Source organism: Hippocampus guttulatus, chromosome 1, assembly GCF_054856545.1.
Source record: "Hippocampus guttulatus isolate MCC_2025c chromosome 1, RoL_Hgut_1.0, whole genome shotgun sequence".
Lineage (NCBI taxonomy): Eukaryota > Metazoa > Chordata > Actinopteri > Syngnathiformes > Syngnathidae > Hippocampus > Hippocampus guttulatus.
Window position 1 is genome coordinate 17,021,833 of NC_141261.1, and position 15,607 is coordinate 17,037,439.

At 42.2% G+C, this 15,607-nt stretch overlaps 1 protein-coding gene across 3 annotated transcripts in view; it reads right to left on the reverse strand.

Moving 5' to 3' along the window:
• Positions 1–15,607, reverse strand: part of scube3 (signal peptide, CUB domain, EGF-like 3) — a 101,933-nt gene that overhangs the window by 71,346 nt on the left and 14,980 nt on the right. For all 3 annotated transcript variants that reach the window (XM_086115049.1, XM_086115059.1, XM_086115038.1), the window contains exon 2: positions 183–305. In XM_086115049.1, the coding sequence (XP_085971175.1) occupies positions 183–305 (123 nt within the window). The remainder of the gene's footprint in view (positions 1–182; positions 306–15,607) is intronic.

Sequence of the window (15,607 nt, forward strand, 5' to 3'; positions counted from 1 at the left end):
TCATCCTGCGTCCACTTCTCACTCCCTGGCTTCTCTTTGCTCTCACGCTAATGCTGAGTGATTGACATCAGATGTATGACTTTGACAGTAACCGTTCTCTCCACGGTCCCAAAGGGAACCGCCGAATGTTGTACCTACAAACCACGTGCGAAAAGTGAACTCGTTCATTCAGAGTCCTTTACCTTCACAATGTTTGCCATCTCCTTTATAGCCCGACTTGCAGATGCACTTGTAGGATTTCAGTGTGTTCTGGCAGATGGCGTCGATGCTGCAGTTGTCAAGCGCCTCTGCACACTCGTCCACATCTAGGAAGAAAGAAAGCGCTTGGTGAGTCGATCCTGCCACAGAAAAGAAAATCCATGGAACCCTCAAATGATTTTGACGAGTAAAACAAAGAGCGGAACTGAAATGGACAAAGCATCAAAGTACATTTATTGATGGAACTCGAAACCGCTTCAAAAGCTTCGATCACGCAGAAAGCAGGTCAGCGTTCCTTTTCTTTGAACACCTGTCAGGTAATTTAACATCCTTGCCTTCTTAACGTGTGGATAGAAAACGTCCACACACCCGTGTTCAAATGCCAACTATTTGTGACATGAAAAATTTAAAAATCAGATCATGATTAATCATTTTATAACTTTCTCCACCGTTAACGTGACATATAACCTGTACAACTCAACAGATTTTCCGAGAGGGATGTAAAAATGAACACACCTACACCTGAGTGTGCACACTGTACTAACTGGGATGCGGCTGTGCTCACAATAAACCATTCACATTCAAACTCATGTTAAATGGAAGCCAGAACACACCTGGCACCCCCGATTAACCTAAAATACATTTAAGATGCTCAAGTAAGCCTTGCCGACTATTTTTTTTATCCATTAATTAATTCCCTCAACCTTTTCCAAGGCCCCACGTCCATCTGAATTCAAACAGCCCCAAAACATCATGCTGGCATGAGTATATGCTCCACTGTAGGAATGGTGGTCTTTGGATGATGAGCGAGTTCACCCTTGGTTTCACTGGCCCATAACACACAGATATTTAGAAGATGTTGCTATGGTAGAATGAAACCAAAGTTGAGCTATTCGGCCCTAATTCTCCCCAAAATATGTTTGGTGCAAACAAAACAATGCTCATCACCAAAAGAACAGTACATGTTCAGTGAAAATATGGTGATGACAGCGTTATGTTTCGGGGCTGTTTTGGACCTGGGGCCATAGGCGAGGTGGAGGGAGTTACGAACACTTCGTCCATTCTGGCAGAAAAACACCAGGCTTCAGTTATACATAAATAAATAGAGGCACTTCAAATGGTGGCAGGTGTATGCTGACTCTCATTAAGCAAGAGTTGGAATGCCATTGGTAAAATCTGAACACAGCCATGTCCTAGTTATGAGAAGGTGTGCACACTTGGATGGGCATATTTCATTTGTTTACTTTTACTTCCTCTCTTGAAAATACTTTTTTCTTTTCATCTATCTTGAGCTGTGCAGGTTATACAATGGGTTACATTCATGGGGGGAAAAAAACTGAAATGATTGATCTTGGTTTTATTTTCTTATATCGGAAGAAAATGACATTTTGTGTCGTCTTTTTACATCCGCTGTATCAGATTAACAATCTTCATAACCAGCACTATAAAAAACACATAGCTCAAATACAATCTTCATCGAGACTTTGTTTGGTGCCACATTAAGCAGCCTCACTGAAAATTAAGAGTCTGTTGGATTGGCATTAAAAAATGGACATTAGTGGCACGCATTAAAAATAAATGTCTCACCAACATAGCTATGATTCTATTCTATCTATTCTATTATCTTTTTGCAATATTCATCACGGTCAAACATGATTTGAGCGTGTGCAATCAATATCCATACTTGTTTTCGATGTAAACCCAACAGACTTTGTGATTGGTCAATCATGTCGGATTAACTCTTCACTGGTCATTGGTAAAGCTAATCGCGACATGTAGCAGAAATACCTGTCCTGTGCCTCAGTTAACAGAAACACGAAAACTGAATGTATTTTTTTATTAAGGGCAAACCGTTGAATGAAAATAATGAAGATCATTTCACCAAAGTATATATTTACACAATACTGAAAGTGTCAAATGGAAAGGATGTTCTGATTCTATTTTAATCTGCGACGATAATAACGACAAGAACGACAAGCAAAAATACAAATCGTGGAGGCTAGATGATGTCAACTGGTGCTAATCTCAAAAGCTAATGTAGTGCAAATGATGTCATTGGGATGTGGTCCTAAAAATTCATGAGTTGACACAGCATTCACAGTTCAATGAGCCAGCAATTAACATGTGCGTGTGTGGGCATTTAGCATGCATGGTCAAATCCATTCACTGAAGGTGTTTTATGTTCCGATTGTTTTAAGACTGGACCAAAGACCACAATCAACTACAGCCCATGAGCAAATTAAAAAACAAACACACACTCACTTAATTGCAAACAGCAGTTGGATTGTAAAAACCCAGACAAACCATTTAGACACCTGCATCACTAATATACAGTAAGCACTAAAGGGAAACTAAACGCATGTTTACAATGTTTAAAGCAAGACGACATCGTACATGCCAGCACTAGTAAAAACACAATACTGTGATTAATTTTGCGTTTATGGAACTAAATGGGATATTTCACTCAATGATAAGGCAGCGACGTGTTAGGCAAAATACTTTTCAGCGGCAGATTGGGAGTGACGTTGAAGCACAAGGAGACTTTTCTACGCTGATGTCGCGTGTGCAAAGGCGTCCACGTTCGAGGGCGCGCTGCCAAGGGCGCACAGTGACAACGGAGGAAAAATAGTTGCTAAATAAATCCCTTTTGCGTTCACAAGCCACAACAATGGGGAACACCTGTGCGGTTTACGGTTACTTGAGTCACTAGAGATAAGAAATCATTCCTTCCACTACGGCAGTGAGTGTAAAACCCCCCCAAAAACTAAGGAGTTGAGTGAAAGAAGACGAGCGCAACGTCTGGTAAATGTTCGACATGACCACTTCAAACCATCAAAACAAAACATATATCACTTAACATGAGGTACTTTTTTTCTTTTCATGTTCAGTGGTTCATAAAATATACCTTTGATTTCATAATGATGCTTACCTATTTGCATACACGTTCAAGTTTTAGTCCGCATTGCCATTCAACATTACTCTGTTTATTGCGTAGGAATACATATATTGGACACAAACAATTTAATGAATAACTTTTTACACTATCAGTGATTCAGTGATTCATGAACTGTGTCAACCAAAAGCAACATGCAGTACCTCTGCTCCCACAAGACAATGATGGCCCTATTGAAGGCAGCAAACGTCCTTCACCGTCGAGACAAGAAATAATTGTAAGACGCGAGGCTAGGAATTTATGTTTTCCCATCGTCTTTCCCTTCAACCAACTCCAGTTTTGCACGTATCAACTTCATGCGACTGCTTGCAATGTATCGATGAACAGGTGTCCTAATAGGGACCTTTTTCACAAAACAAGACATAAGTAGACCGATAACCGATAACGTAAAAAGTGGCTCAGACTTCCCTTCGTGTTTTCTTTTTGCTTGTGGGCCCTCGAATATAGTTCCAGAAATTAAGCATTGCGGGTAAAATGGCGTCAAGGGCAAGGGTCAATAATACGGGATATTGAATGGTAGGCTGAGACGGTGTTGAGAGTGATGGTTTTAGTCATTTAATCCTGTGTACACCACGGCTGGGATGGAAAACATGCAGCAGGCCAGCTAACAGAAAAAGTGTCGTGAAGAATTCCAGACCCAAATGAAGCAGGCAGGAATTGCTGAGCAGACATCACTTCTTAATTCACACTCAAAGTCCTAAAAATGGCGGTCCCCATAAGCAAGTAAATGTGATGCTTAAAATGTGTTCGTTTGTTAGTTTGATAAGAAGGCCGTATATTAAGTAAACAGCGGCCGACACATTTGAAGGATAACACAGGAACACAGGATAACACATCTTTAGGGCCTTTAACTGAAATGTTCCGTTTAAATTGTAAATTGCTGCAGTCTGAGTAATTTGGGTGAGAATGTGAAAAGATAAGTATGAAAACGGATTCAATCAGATGCGCGGTCAGGTCTGCCTTTACGGAACCCCTAATCCAGCCAAATCCTAGCGATCTTGCCCAGGTGTTTAGGATTACCCCTCGGCACACAGGGGAAGGGCAGTTTACATAGGTTCCAATATCCACTCTTATCACAAGCCCTCTGCAGGAGCCGGCTGATCCCACTGGGAAATGACCTGCAACAGAAAGCCTCACGCTTAGCACATTGCCTATTCCTGGACGACACAAGGTCTGCTGTGGAGACGAGCCCTTTGCAGCAATGCAGAATGATCGCGCGATCATAATCATAAACTGGAGCAGATCCGCGATGCATTTGGTTGCGACTGTAATGGGAGGAACAACATCAGCAAATTATGTTCTATGAAAGTTTACTCAACTTGGTTTTACTTCAGCAAGAACATCCAGCTCCGAGGTCAAAATATAAAAGGGAGACCACTGTCAAAAGACTGATGACAGTAGAGATGAATCACCTGATTATTTCGCAGATGAAATGATTGACTGTTAGGCCAGAATGACAGTGGAACAATGTACAGCGTTTTAAGTTGGTGACGCGTTCCCGCCTTCAATATTTTCTTGTCTATAAAGGATTTTAAAGCGCCGTGCAAAATGGAATCCCGTATGCAGTTGGGGTGGTCGTGGCTCCCCTCCTGCCAAGTTTCCTTCGGGCATTTAAGCAATGCAGAAGCTCCCCCGGATGCACTATTGATTTATGTGATGTGAAAACAATAAGACATCTCCTGTGGCGTAGCCTTGGTCTTTAGTCATCTGCCTTCCCAGAAAAAAAAAAAGAAACCACATGAGGAAGTCTTGTTTTTAATGTGGAATGTATTCATTACTGTAATTGTCATGTTTGTAGGCGCCAGTGAATACTTTTTATGCTCCTACTCTCGCAAGGTCAAACAGTTCGAACGGTTTCGAGGCAGCTCCGTAACAGTAATCAAGGTTAAAATCCATTCTTGGCCTTTTTGTTGCATATTATACGTCTCGATTTTCGAACACTATCAAATGACCACCAAGGATTAGGAGGGGAATAATCAGCTCAGAAAGATCGTTTTCAATCCGATTTCTTTGCTGTCCATATTTTTCATCAGGTATCACTGCCTGTGTTCATTATGACAGAAACGCACAAGTATCATCTTGTTGTAATGTTCCCGTCGGAGCAATACATTTAGAATATCTTTCCACGTTTGCTGCGATGCACCCCTTTTGGCTTGTACTGAAACATTTGAAGAAGTAAAAACAGAAGAAAGGAGATTGAGTGCGGCTGTGACAGTCCTCCAACATTCTATGGAACGTACCGGACTGCCGGCATAGTTTGTACTTTACGTATTTGATGAAACCACCCAAACCAGTTGAATTTGGGACTATGTGCAAGTCATCAAAAAAGTCCCCCTCTAATCAATGACAAATGGGAAATTTGTATTACAGCCGCATCATTTTTCTAATCTGTCACCAAAGGAAATGCCAACCACCAGGCAAAACACTAAACTTTTTTTGCAGTGACATGAAAATGACCAAAATGAGCTGGGTGGGAAGCCAAGTGAACATTTGACCACCCTGTTGCCTTTGGTGTTTGCTGCACTAATGGAAATAAACACTATAATGCCAGTCGCACGAACTTCGATAATCTTCTCACAAGTTATTGTTTGCACGTACCCAAGAACGAAAGAGAATTCCACTGGACAACAAAAGTTGCATATGCTCTAAATTTCTTTGGCAAGGAAATAAACATGTCAGAGTCAATACATCCTTTGGTGCAGTCTGAAACCAACATTGCCGCATGCTCAGCAATGCCGCTCTGGTAATTGACTCATGCCCAAGATTAAAAGATTGGGTTTTCCCAGTGAGTTTCTTTCATTCTTTTGTGTTGAGGAATCATACTTGTTGGGAACAACTTAGGCCAGAGGAGGATGAAGCCAATGCACTGGGACAAGGCCGAATAAACAGAGTCAAAACACACACCAGAAAAAAAAAAAAAAAGGAGAAAGGGCTGTTGGGGAAAACCCAATCATATTCAGTTGAAATAGTCTCCTCCAAAGGACGACTTATTTTCCATGAGAATGCCAAAGCTTTCTTGTTTCTGCACATTTAAGACAAATTAGCTTTCCGTTTGAAGGAACTGGATGTGACGTACAACATGTCAGATGTCAAATATGCCCCATTTGATTAATTTGAAATCAATGTTCCACAAATTGACCTGACCAAATGAAAGGTTTACACCCCGTGTGCCGTAAATGCATAATCGCGTAAACCAAAATTATATTTAACAAGGTTACGAAATGAGGACTATTATCCATTCATTTTCAAGTTTCACATTTCAGTTATTGCCGTGAGCTCGGGGAGGGGAGCGGGGGGGGGGGCAAAACTCGGCTGAAATTTTCCCTTCCATGTAATTTTATTCAAACAAATAATTAATGGATACATCTCAATATCTAGTTAAAAACAAAGAGCACTACAGACAAGTCCATATGAACAATTTAATAAGTACAGAGGAGCAAGGTAAAATTAGTTGAAATCAAAGTTGCCGCTAATTTGGCAGAGCGGCGGCTTGCGCTTCTGTGTCACCTGCTTTGAATTAACTCTCGAGTGCCCATTTTTTAGTTAATATATCGTTCTAAATTTATAATGGTGGCGGTTGCACTTTAAATGGGGTTTCAAAATAAAAGGATTCCATGGTTGAGTGGTTGAATGACAAAAATTGAAATATATTTTGGTTTTAAATAAATTCGGAGTAAGGGGCAATAAGAACGTGAAAATACTCTCACTATTTATGTTGAACTAAAAAGTCAAAACAACAACAACATGAGGCTCCATATATATATATATATATATTTATTTATTTTTTGGTGGAGAAAATTGAAAAATTAATAAATATAAGTCTGTCACCAAAATGTAAAATTTTCTATTCTTTTTCTGTTACTACTTGCACATACTTATTATTTTATTTGCTTTCAATCTTAGTTTTTAGGAGGCGTATGTGACATCATGCATGTTTTGATCATGGCGTCTCTGATCCGCTGGTGAAAAGAGACCAATTCTCTCCTCTTTCATCGATAACCGCTTCAAAAAACAAGCCGTATCTCGGAATAGTTATTCTGATTGTATTATCGTCAATGTTTTATATTACGTGCTCTTTGTATCACTGATATTTTATGTTAAATGTTCTGTGAAGTGCTTTGTTACAGCTGCAGGTCGTAAATGTTTTGTGTGAGACAGGGCATGAGGAGAACCTCTCTTTTTTACCTTTTACTTTTTATAACGCAGGTCATGTGGAAAGGTGTGAAAAACTTCTGTCATGAATCTAGCACATCTAATTTGCCTCACGAGGTAAAGTTATCTATATCTATCTATCAGAATGGTGAACAAGTGTTTAGCATATCTGCGTCATAGTTCCTCTGCTTTGGATTTAAATTCCAGGTGCTCTTGCTCCCTAACTCCACAACCTCGACCAGGCAAATCTATATGGGTGGCTCTCGGAAAGTGTGGTCCAACTGGATGGCCTGGATCATTAGAATGTTGCTCCTTTGCCTCCAAAGTAGCACTGCGTAAATGACGGCCAGAGTTCATTTTCAACATACAATTGGTCATTTGTCCCAGGTTTTCAACTGGATGTAAAGGTAGTGAATCTAATACCGCTGAGTGCTTGGTGTTCAAATACCAAGCGCTCAAATAAGAAACAATGGAGTACCATGACATTCAACAATCTCTTGCGAACAAAGGGATGAGTGAACTATCATTATTTATTCAAGCACACTGCAGGAAGGCTTAACTCAAAGTATATATCATTTTGACTTGTTTTTGAACAAGTTTATTTTTAGGCACTCATGTCATACTCCTGGACCTCACTTTGAGAACCACACATAATTTTTTTGGAAGTTGGTGGTGGTGTTTTTTAAAAAATCATATTGAGTATTAAAGTACATAATCCAAAAGTAATCAAGTTACATTATTTTATTATCATGATGGTTGTCTTATGTTACTAACTACATTTTTCAACAGGTAATTTGAATCAGAATTCATGAGCTTCCTGTGATGAGCTGCTAGCTACGGAGGTGAGACCTCATCAGAGTTGCTTTTCCTCCCCGATTTATTAAAAGGGCTGGGGTAAGAAGCATATTTAGCAAGGTGGACGAGTGGGGGTGTTAGCAGGAATAGGACCCAGAAGGGAGAGTGCGAGTGTGTGGGAGAATTAGGGTCGTAGGTGTGCAGTTCAAACATAGGGTAGTGTTTACTTTGAACGTTGAGACCATTGCTGCTTGCTTTGCACCAAACCTGCCTGCATCCAATACACAACCTACGACCCCCAACTTTCCCTCATCACCTCTCCTTCAGGTCAAAGATAGAGATGCTTGGCTTGACAAGGTTCGGGAACTAACCAGATGGTGTTTGGATCCCACAAACGGAGACAGAGATAAAATATGTAACAAAAATATTTATTTACAGAAAATGAAGAAGCGCCAAAATACAAACAAATCGCTGACAACAAAGAGCCAGAAGAAGCATGACATGAACAAAAAGCACTTGCAAAAGGCAAGGCAAAAGAAGAAACTGAGATGAACTAATAAATGAAATGGCAAGAGTCCCAATATCAATAGATAAACACTTGGCAAATAATAACTTACCAAATATGAATGTAAAACGACAAGAGCGATTATGAACATGAGCAAAAAGTCCAGAAAATATCACCTGAGGCAAAACAGCGAGCAAGGTCAATAATCCGACAGAGAACTTGACTGCTTGGCAGTCCTTAAATGCAAGACAAGGCTTGATTAGAAAACCACACACAGGTGTGCCGCTGAAGAGGAACGTCCTCCACTCCAGCTGGTGCTGAAACAAAACAAATACACACCGGAAATAACAGTACCCCCTCACCCCCCCATAATGGACACCCCTTGGCGGAGTACCTGGCTTGGATGGATGAGCGTTATGAAAGTCTTGGAGTAGGGATGGATCCAGGATCTAGGAGTGGGGGACCCATTGACAGTCTTCTGCATCATAGCCTTCCCAGTCGACCAAATAGTGCACACCTCTGCCTCGGTGTAGGTATCCAATATTGCTTTGACCGTGCGAACAGGGTCTCCGTCAACAATACGAGGAGGAGGTGGTGGAGTGGGCGGGGACTACCAGAGCTCTGGACTCCACGGGCCTCAGCAGCGGTGCATGGAAGACAGGATAGACCTTGAGAGTAAGTGGAAGCCTGGGCTTGACAGCAACAGGGTTCACAATCGCTTCCACCTCAAAAGGTCCGATGAATCTTGGTCCTAATTTGCGTGAGTTGCACCCGAGATGCAGATCCCGTGTGGAGAACCATACCTTTTGTCCAGGAAGGTAATTGGCTGCTGGGTGGCGTCGGTGATCTGCAATCAACTGATTGCACTCAGCAGTGCATGACACGGCTGGTCGGGTTTCCCTCCAGACATGATGGGCCCGCTTAAAATTGAGCTATATAGAGGGAATGTCCACTTGACCTTTCTGAGAGGGAAACAGAGGGGGTTGATAACTGTACGCGGCCGTAAATGGGGACCAACCTGTGGCAGACGAGATGAGGCTGTTGTGGGCATATTTGAGCCATGATAGCTGGTTGGCCCATGATGTAGGTTGGTAGAGGCAAACACAGCAGAGGGCCATTTCCATTTCCAGGTCCTGGATCTTTGACCATTTGTGAGGGACAGGCTCGCCGTGTAGGGCTTTGCAAAAATTCTTCGGGACAACTGGGGTCCTCGATCCGACACAATGACTAAAGGTAGATCACGGAGGCAGAACACATGGCAGATGAGCAGCTGAATGGGATCTAGAGATGACGGAATTTTGGACAGGGCCAGGAATTGGGCGAGTTTGGAAAATCAGTCCATTACAATAAATATGACTGACTTTCCTCTGGAAACATGTAAGCCAGTTATAAAGTCCAAAGAGTTTTGTGACCATGGACGAGACTGCACAGGCAACGGCCGAAGCAATTCAGCCGAAGGTCGGCATGAAGGTTTGCCACAGACACAAGCCAAGCAGGTCCCAATAAAGTCTGTGATATCTTTCTTGATGTAGGGCCACCAAAATCGTTGATTTATCAGGGATCGTGTATAGTTGATTCCCGGATGGCATGTGACTTTAGAGACATGTCCTCGCTCTAATACCTCAGAACGAAACACTTCTGGTACAAATAAACAGTTGGCAGGACATCTCTCAGGAACTGGTGTGTTTGTTAAAGCCTCCATGATCTGTTGCTCAATCTCCCACTGCAGCATACCCACTATGCACTGGCCAGGCAGGATAGCCTAATCTGACTTCTTCCACAGCCGGATCGCGAAGTCGGAAGAGAGCATCAAGCTTTTGATTACGGGAACCCTTGTAATAGGTAAGCGTGAAATTAAAACGGTTGAATAGCAGAGCCTATCGTGCCTGTCGTGGGTTCAACCCTTTTTATAAGCGAATGTTGGCCAGGTTCTTGTGGTCAGTGAATACTGTGAAAGGTTCCTTGGCTCACTCTAGCCAGTGACGCCATTCACGGTTACCCACATCATAATTGGATTCGGCAGGTGAGTCTTCGGGAGAAGAAAGCACAGGGGTGGAGTCTCTGGTCGACCAGGGATGGATGAGTAAATCCTGCGGCGAAGTCACTGGAGATATACTCCTTCAGTGCTTCATGGTCTGGTTGCAATACAAAAGGGAACTAGGAAGAATAGTATTAGAAAGAAGTTCCATAGTGCAATCATATGGTGAGGAGGCACCGACTGAGCGCGATCTTTACTAAATACTTTCTTTAAACCATGATATTCCTCAGGGACTTTAGTTTCTGTGTTGGAACTCCTGGGAAATTTATTTTCTGGTTTGGCTGAATTTATGCAATGGGCATGACAAAATAAACTCCAATTCTCAATCAAGGGAAGGCTCCAATTAATGTCCGGGTTATGGAGCTTCATAAGATGATCCGGGCAGCACGAGAAGGCATGACAAAAAATAAAAAAATAAAAAATCTCCTTTGTTTGAAGTGATTTCCAGGTAGTCCAAGCTGGAGAGGGCTAGAGTAATATAGTTGACTTCTGCCAGAAGACGCCCATCAAGAAGCCTAGGGCTTCAACAACACATGGATCAATAAAACATTCATCGACACCTGAATCAACAAGAGCCATGATCTTTCTGGACTTTCTGGCTGGATATAGATACCTCCCTTGACAATTCGAGTCTCTTGGTGTTAGAAGGATGGCTTGAAACCTGACAGGACGTAGAAGAACCTGGGCTGGTCTCATGGATCTTTTCTGTGCCGGAGTTAAGTCCCTTGGTGCTTGATTCATGAAGACCAAGCTGAGTAGACACACGGGGTGATCGCAATGGTCTCGTCGGACAAGTGGCCTCCTGATGACCCAGTAGACCGCAGTAGAAGCAAGATCCAGTCTGGAATGCCTCCTCCTCTCCTCGGGCTGAAGTCCCCCTCCACCTAACTGCATGGGTTCATCAGTGTCTCTGTGATGCTCCTCTGAAATTCGGCGGTCTCTGGTCGGAAGATTGTGTCTTCCCAGGATCGATCGGTCAACACTGAGGGTAACGGTCGATGCTCTGGACTATTCAAACCCGCGTTCCCGGTATCTCTCCCTCATGTGATTGTCTAACCTAATTGCCAGAGCAATGAGGTCCTCCAGGTTAGAAGTGTTGTCCCGGATGGCCAGGTCGTCTTTCTAAGAGGTGTGAAGTCAGCGTCGGAAGATGCTACGTAAAGCACAGTCATCAAATCCATTCTCTGTGGCCAGAATGTGAAAAGCAATGGAATAGTCAGCTACCGATTGCCGACCGTGACTACAATGTAATAACCGACCTCCGGCTTGGAGTAGTCAGCTACCGATTGCCGACCGCGACTACAAACTAATAACCGACCTCTGGCCTCTCTACCCTGAACTGGGTGGTGGGACACCTGACGTAACTCTGCAATCAATTCAGGGAAAGAAGACTGGAGTGGCGACAAAGAGCCAGAAAAAGTACGATATTAACAAAAAGTTGCAAAAGGCAAGGTGAAAGAATAAACTGAAATTAACTAATTAACGAAATGGCAAGAGTTCCAATACCTGTAACAAAATCAAAAGATAAACGCTTGGCAAAGAATAACTTACCAAATGCGAATCTAAGCCAACAAGAGTGACTACGAACATGAGCAAAAGGTTTAGAAATATCAATTGAGGCAACAGCAAGCAAGGTCAATAATCCAACCGAGAATTCGGCTGCTTGGCAGTCCTCAAATACAAGACAGAGCTTGATTAGAAAAGCAGACACAGGTACGCCGCTGAAGATTAACGCCCTCCACTCCAACTGGTGCAGAAAAAAAACACACACACACAGGACATGACATGAGTATAGCTTTCCTCATGAAATAAGGACCAGCTGCAAACAGTGCAGTATATTAGACACTATTGTCCATTTCCATGAGTTTCTAGCAGCGGGGGAGTAAGGATGGAGATGAACTCCATGCAAGGTGTTCTCAGGTTCGCCTTTCTACATATAATTACTTGAGAACAAGAACTGTAATTACCCATCCCAGCGCCACACTTACACGTTGCTTAGGCTTGTGGTCATACAAGGATGGAGGTGATGTCAAGATAATTACGTTAGGAAAATGGGAGTGGACCAACAATTGGAATCCATCTATAACCACGCCAAACAGTTTGAATGTGTTTCTCAAACATATCAGGGAAAGAGCTGATGGAAAAAAATTCGATTGGATTAATGTTGTGTCTGTCACAACATTCAAATCAATAAGTAGAAAAGTAAACTAAAGTGTTATATCTGAACAAGCAACCCATTTCTCTTGCAGGGATCAGTTGGGGTAAAACAACCTTCATGTCAAGAAAACTCTTCAGTGCTTTTCGTTGACTTTCTGGAAATCTATTCCAGTTCGGATAAAACTGCATTACATTATGACATCTCTTTAACAGCTGCAATGCTAGGTAGGGTTGTTTCTCAATGACAGTCAAAAGCTGCCACCTCTGTGTCTTTAAAGAGGAGGCCAGAAAAAGTCCTTATGCATCCACTATTGAGTCAGCCCATTTCTTACGTAAATGGACTGGTTTTGGGGGTTTTTTTGTTTGTTTTTTGCCCAACCAGCAGCCATGTCGTCCATTTATATTTAAATAAAGGGGGTAATTTCTGATGCTCTACTGTGACAACCTACAAAAATAAATAAATAAATAAAAACCTGCTAAAGAATGTTTACAGTACTCCATGCGCAACTTATCAACTGCACTTCCAGTCACTTACCCAACGAATGAAATCGGATACACAGGAAGAGGACATGAACCATGCCTGGCTGTGTATCTTCAAAATGGGGTAGCTTGACCATGCCCAAAAGTGGTTTGATTAAATGCAGACGTCAACACGGACACAAAAATTAGCATCTCACGCCACCCCACCCCACTCTAGTCTCGATTGCCTTGAGCTAATGAAGGGCCACACTGTTGGCTGTCCAGCCAGCCTTGTGAATAAAAATATCAACTGCTTCCATTCGGGATATTTACACTCATCCTTCACACACTCTAAATGTTGAGGAATCACGACCACTGACTGATCCTTTGCGTTCAAGAAAACTGTGATCACTGCTTCAAACGCCTCAGCCCTCCCTGCTGATGTCCACCAACCATGAAGAAAAAATAAAGAATATCCCAGTTCAATTTTAGAGTTGACTGTGTTACTCTGCCAAAAAAGCATTACTTGTTTTCTAAACTGTGCCTTTACCTTGTTTAAAGAAAAGAAAAAAAAAACTGGTGAATGGATGAGTGTCCTTGAAATAAAATCATCAGCACTAAAACCAAAAGGAAGTGTTTAATTCAGCATCATTAGTACACATATACGCTTCAGAGATATATCTTCACACGTACAACCTTGACCAAGCTGTCAAGGATTATGCATAGCTGGGTTCACAGTTCATCTCCCATCCTCTGCTCTGGCACCTTTTTCAACCAGCTATCCAGTTGCTCTCACTAGAAGCGTTAGTGCCAGGTCAGCACATTTAGCTCTCTCATGACTCTGGTGGTGATATCAGAACAGGGGCATTTCAACATGTTCAGACACACTGGCTTTAGGACGTGTTGATGGCGATTCAGAGAGATTTACTTCAGGGGAGAGGAAAAAAAAAATCTCGGACAACCCGCAGTGTGGCGCCTGTGGTAATTGCCTGCAAGTCAGTTTGCAACCAAACACTGAAGGCAGCATGGTGTCACCCTGAATGACTGTACAGCGTTTGATGTTTTGTGACCTCCTGGTGCTCCTCCAGATGCAGCTGCTGCCAAAGGCTCAAAGACTCATATGATTCAATAGAGGGTCAGACTGACAATTTGGTTGTGCTCCACAATCATCTAACCGTTTACAAGTGCACTTGACTAAAAAACTTTAAATATAGACATGAATAGATGAATACACACCACAACGACACGTTCTAAAGCTGTAGAAGTCAAATCGAGAATTGCACTTGCCAGTCTTGAAGCTCTCAACAGCAATGCCAGCACTTACTGCACCTTGAAAGGTTGCCTGGCTAGTCCACCAATCTTAGGCAATTAGAGAAGTTGCCATTGCAATGACAGACACTGTTCTCCTTACATGGTGCAAAAATACTGTGCTAGGATTGGCCTCTGGGCAGTTATTAGCTGATAGGAGAGGGAGTGAGACAAATAAACACATTTTTTTCTTAATGGTGACTATTGAATTTTCAGTTTTGGAAGGTGACTTAAGTGACTTATTCCCCATTTGAAATCAATGTAAGGGTTTGTGAATTTATGACAAAACTTCAAGATCTATGAAGATGCTGGAAACCTCAAAGGACCTCTTTATTAAAAGCCTTTGAAGGTTACATTCCAATGACAATGAATTTGCCACATCTCTGCAGTTTTAAAATAATCAGTTTTTTTTGGTGCCTTTGTGCCCATTTATTCCTTTTGGCATGCAGTCTTAATGGAGCTCAGACCCCCAGTCCACTTCCAGATGCAAAACATTTTTTTGCAATAATTAAGGGAGTCCACACATATAAATATTTTTGGAATGGCATGACAGACAGCTGATAGTCAAATATGTACCATACTGAATTGTTCAGTCTAAGAATTTCGCAGAACGCTCGAGCTGGAGTGGCAAGAAATTAATTTGTAACATACAAATGAATTTTTCAGCTTGTGTGGCACGTGTCCTTAACAAATCCTTGGCCCGTGCAGTTTATTTGATATGGTCGGAGGGTGGCAGTTAGTCCAGCTGAACACTTTATATTTATACAACAGGAGTTAACTGACACGACATGCACTCTCCCCCCTGCGCACAGCAATTACATTCATTGGTGGTCACTTTCACCAGCTATGGTACCAACTATAAAGATGGCAACATAGCAATTACAGCAAAAGTGTGATATTTTTAGGGTTTTTTTCCCCTGTCAAAGCCAGTTACAAAGTGAATGCTTCTCTGTGTGAGTTGTGAAGCAGACGTTTGAAATAAAACGTTCAACCTCCTGGAAGTGACTGAATGAGCACCTCATTTAAAAACCGTGAGACGCGA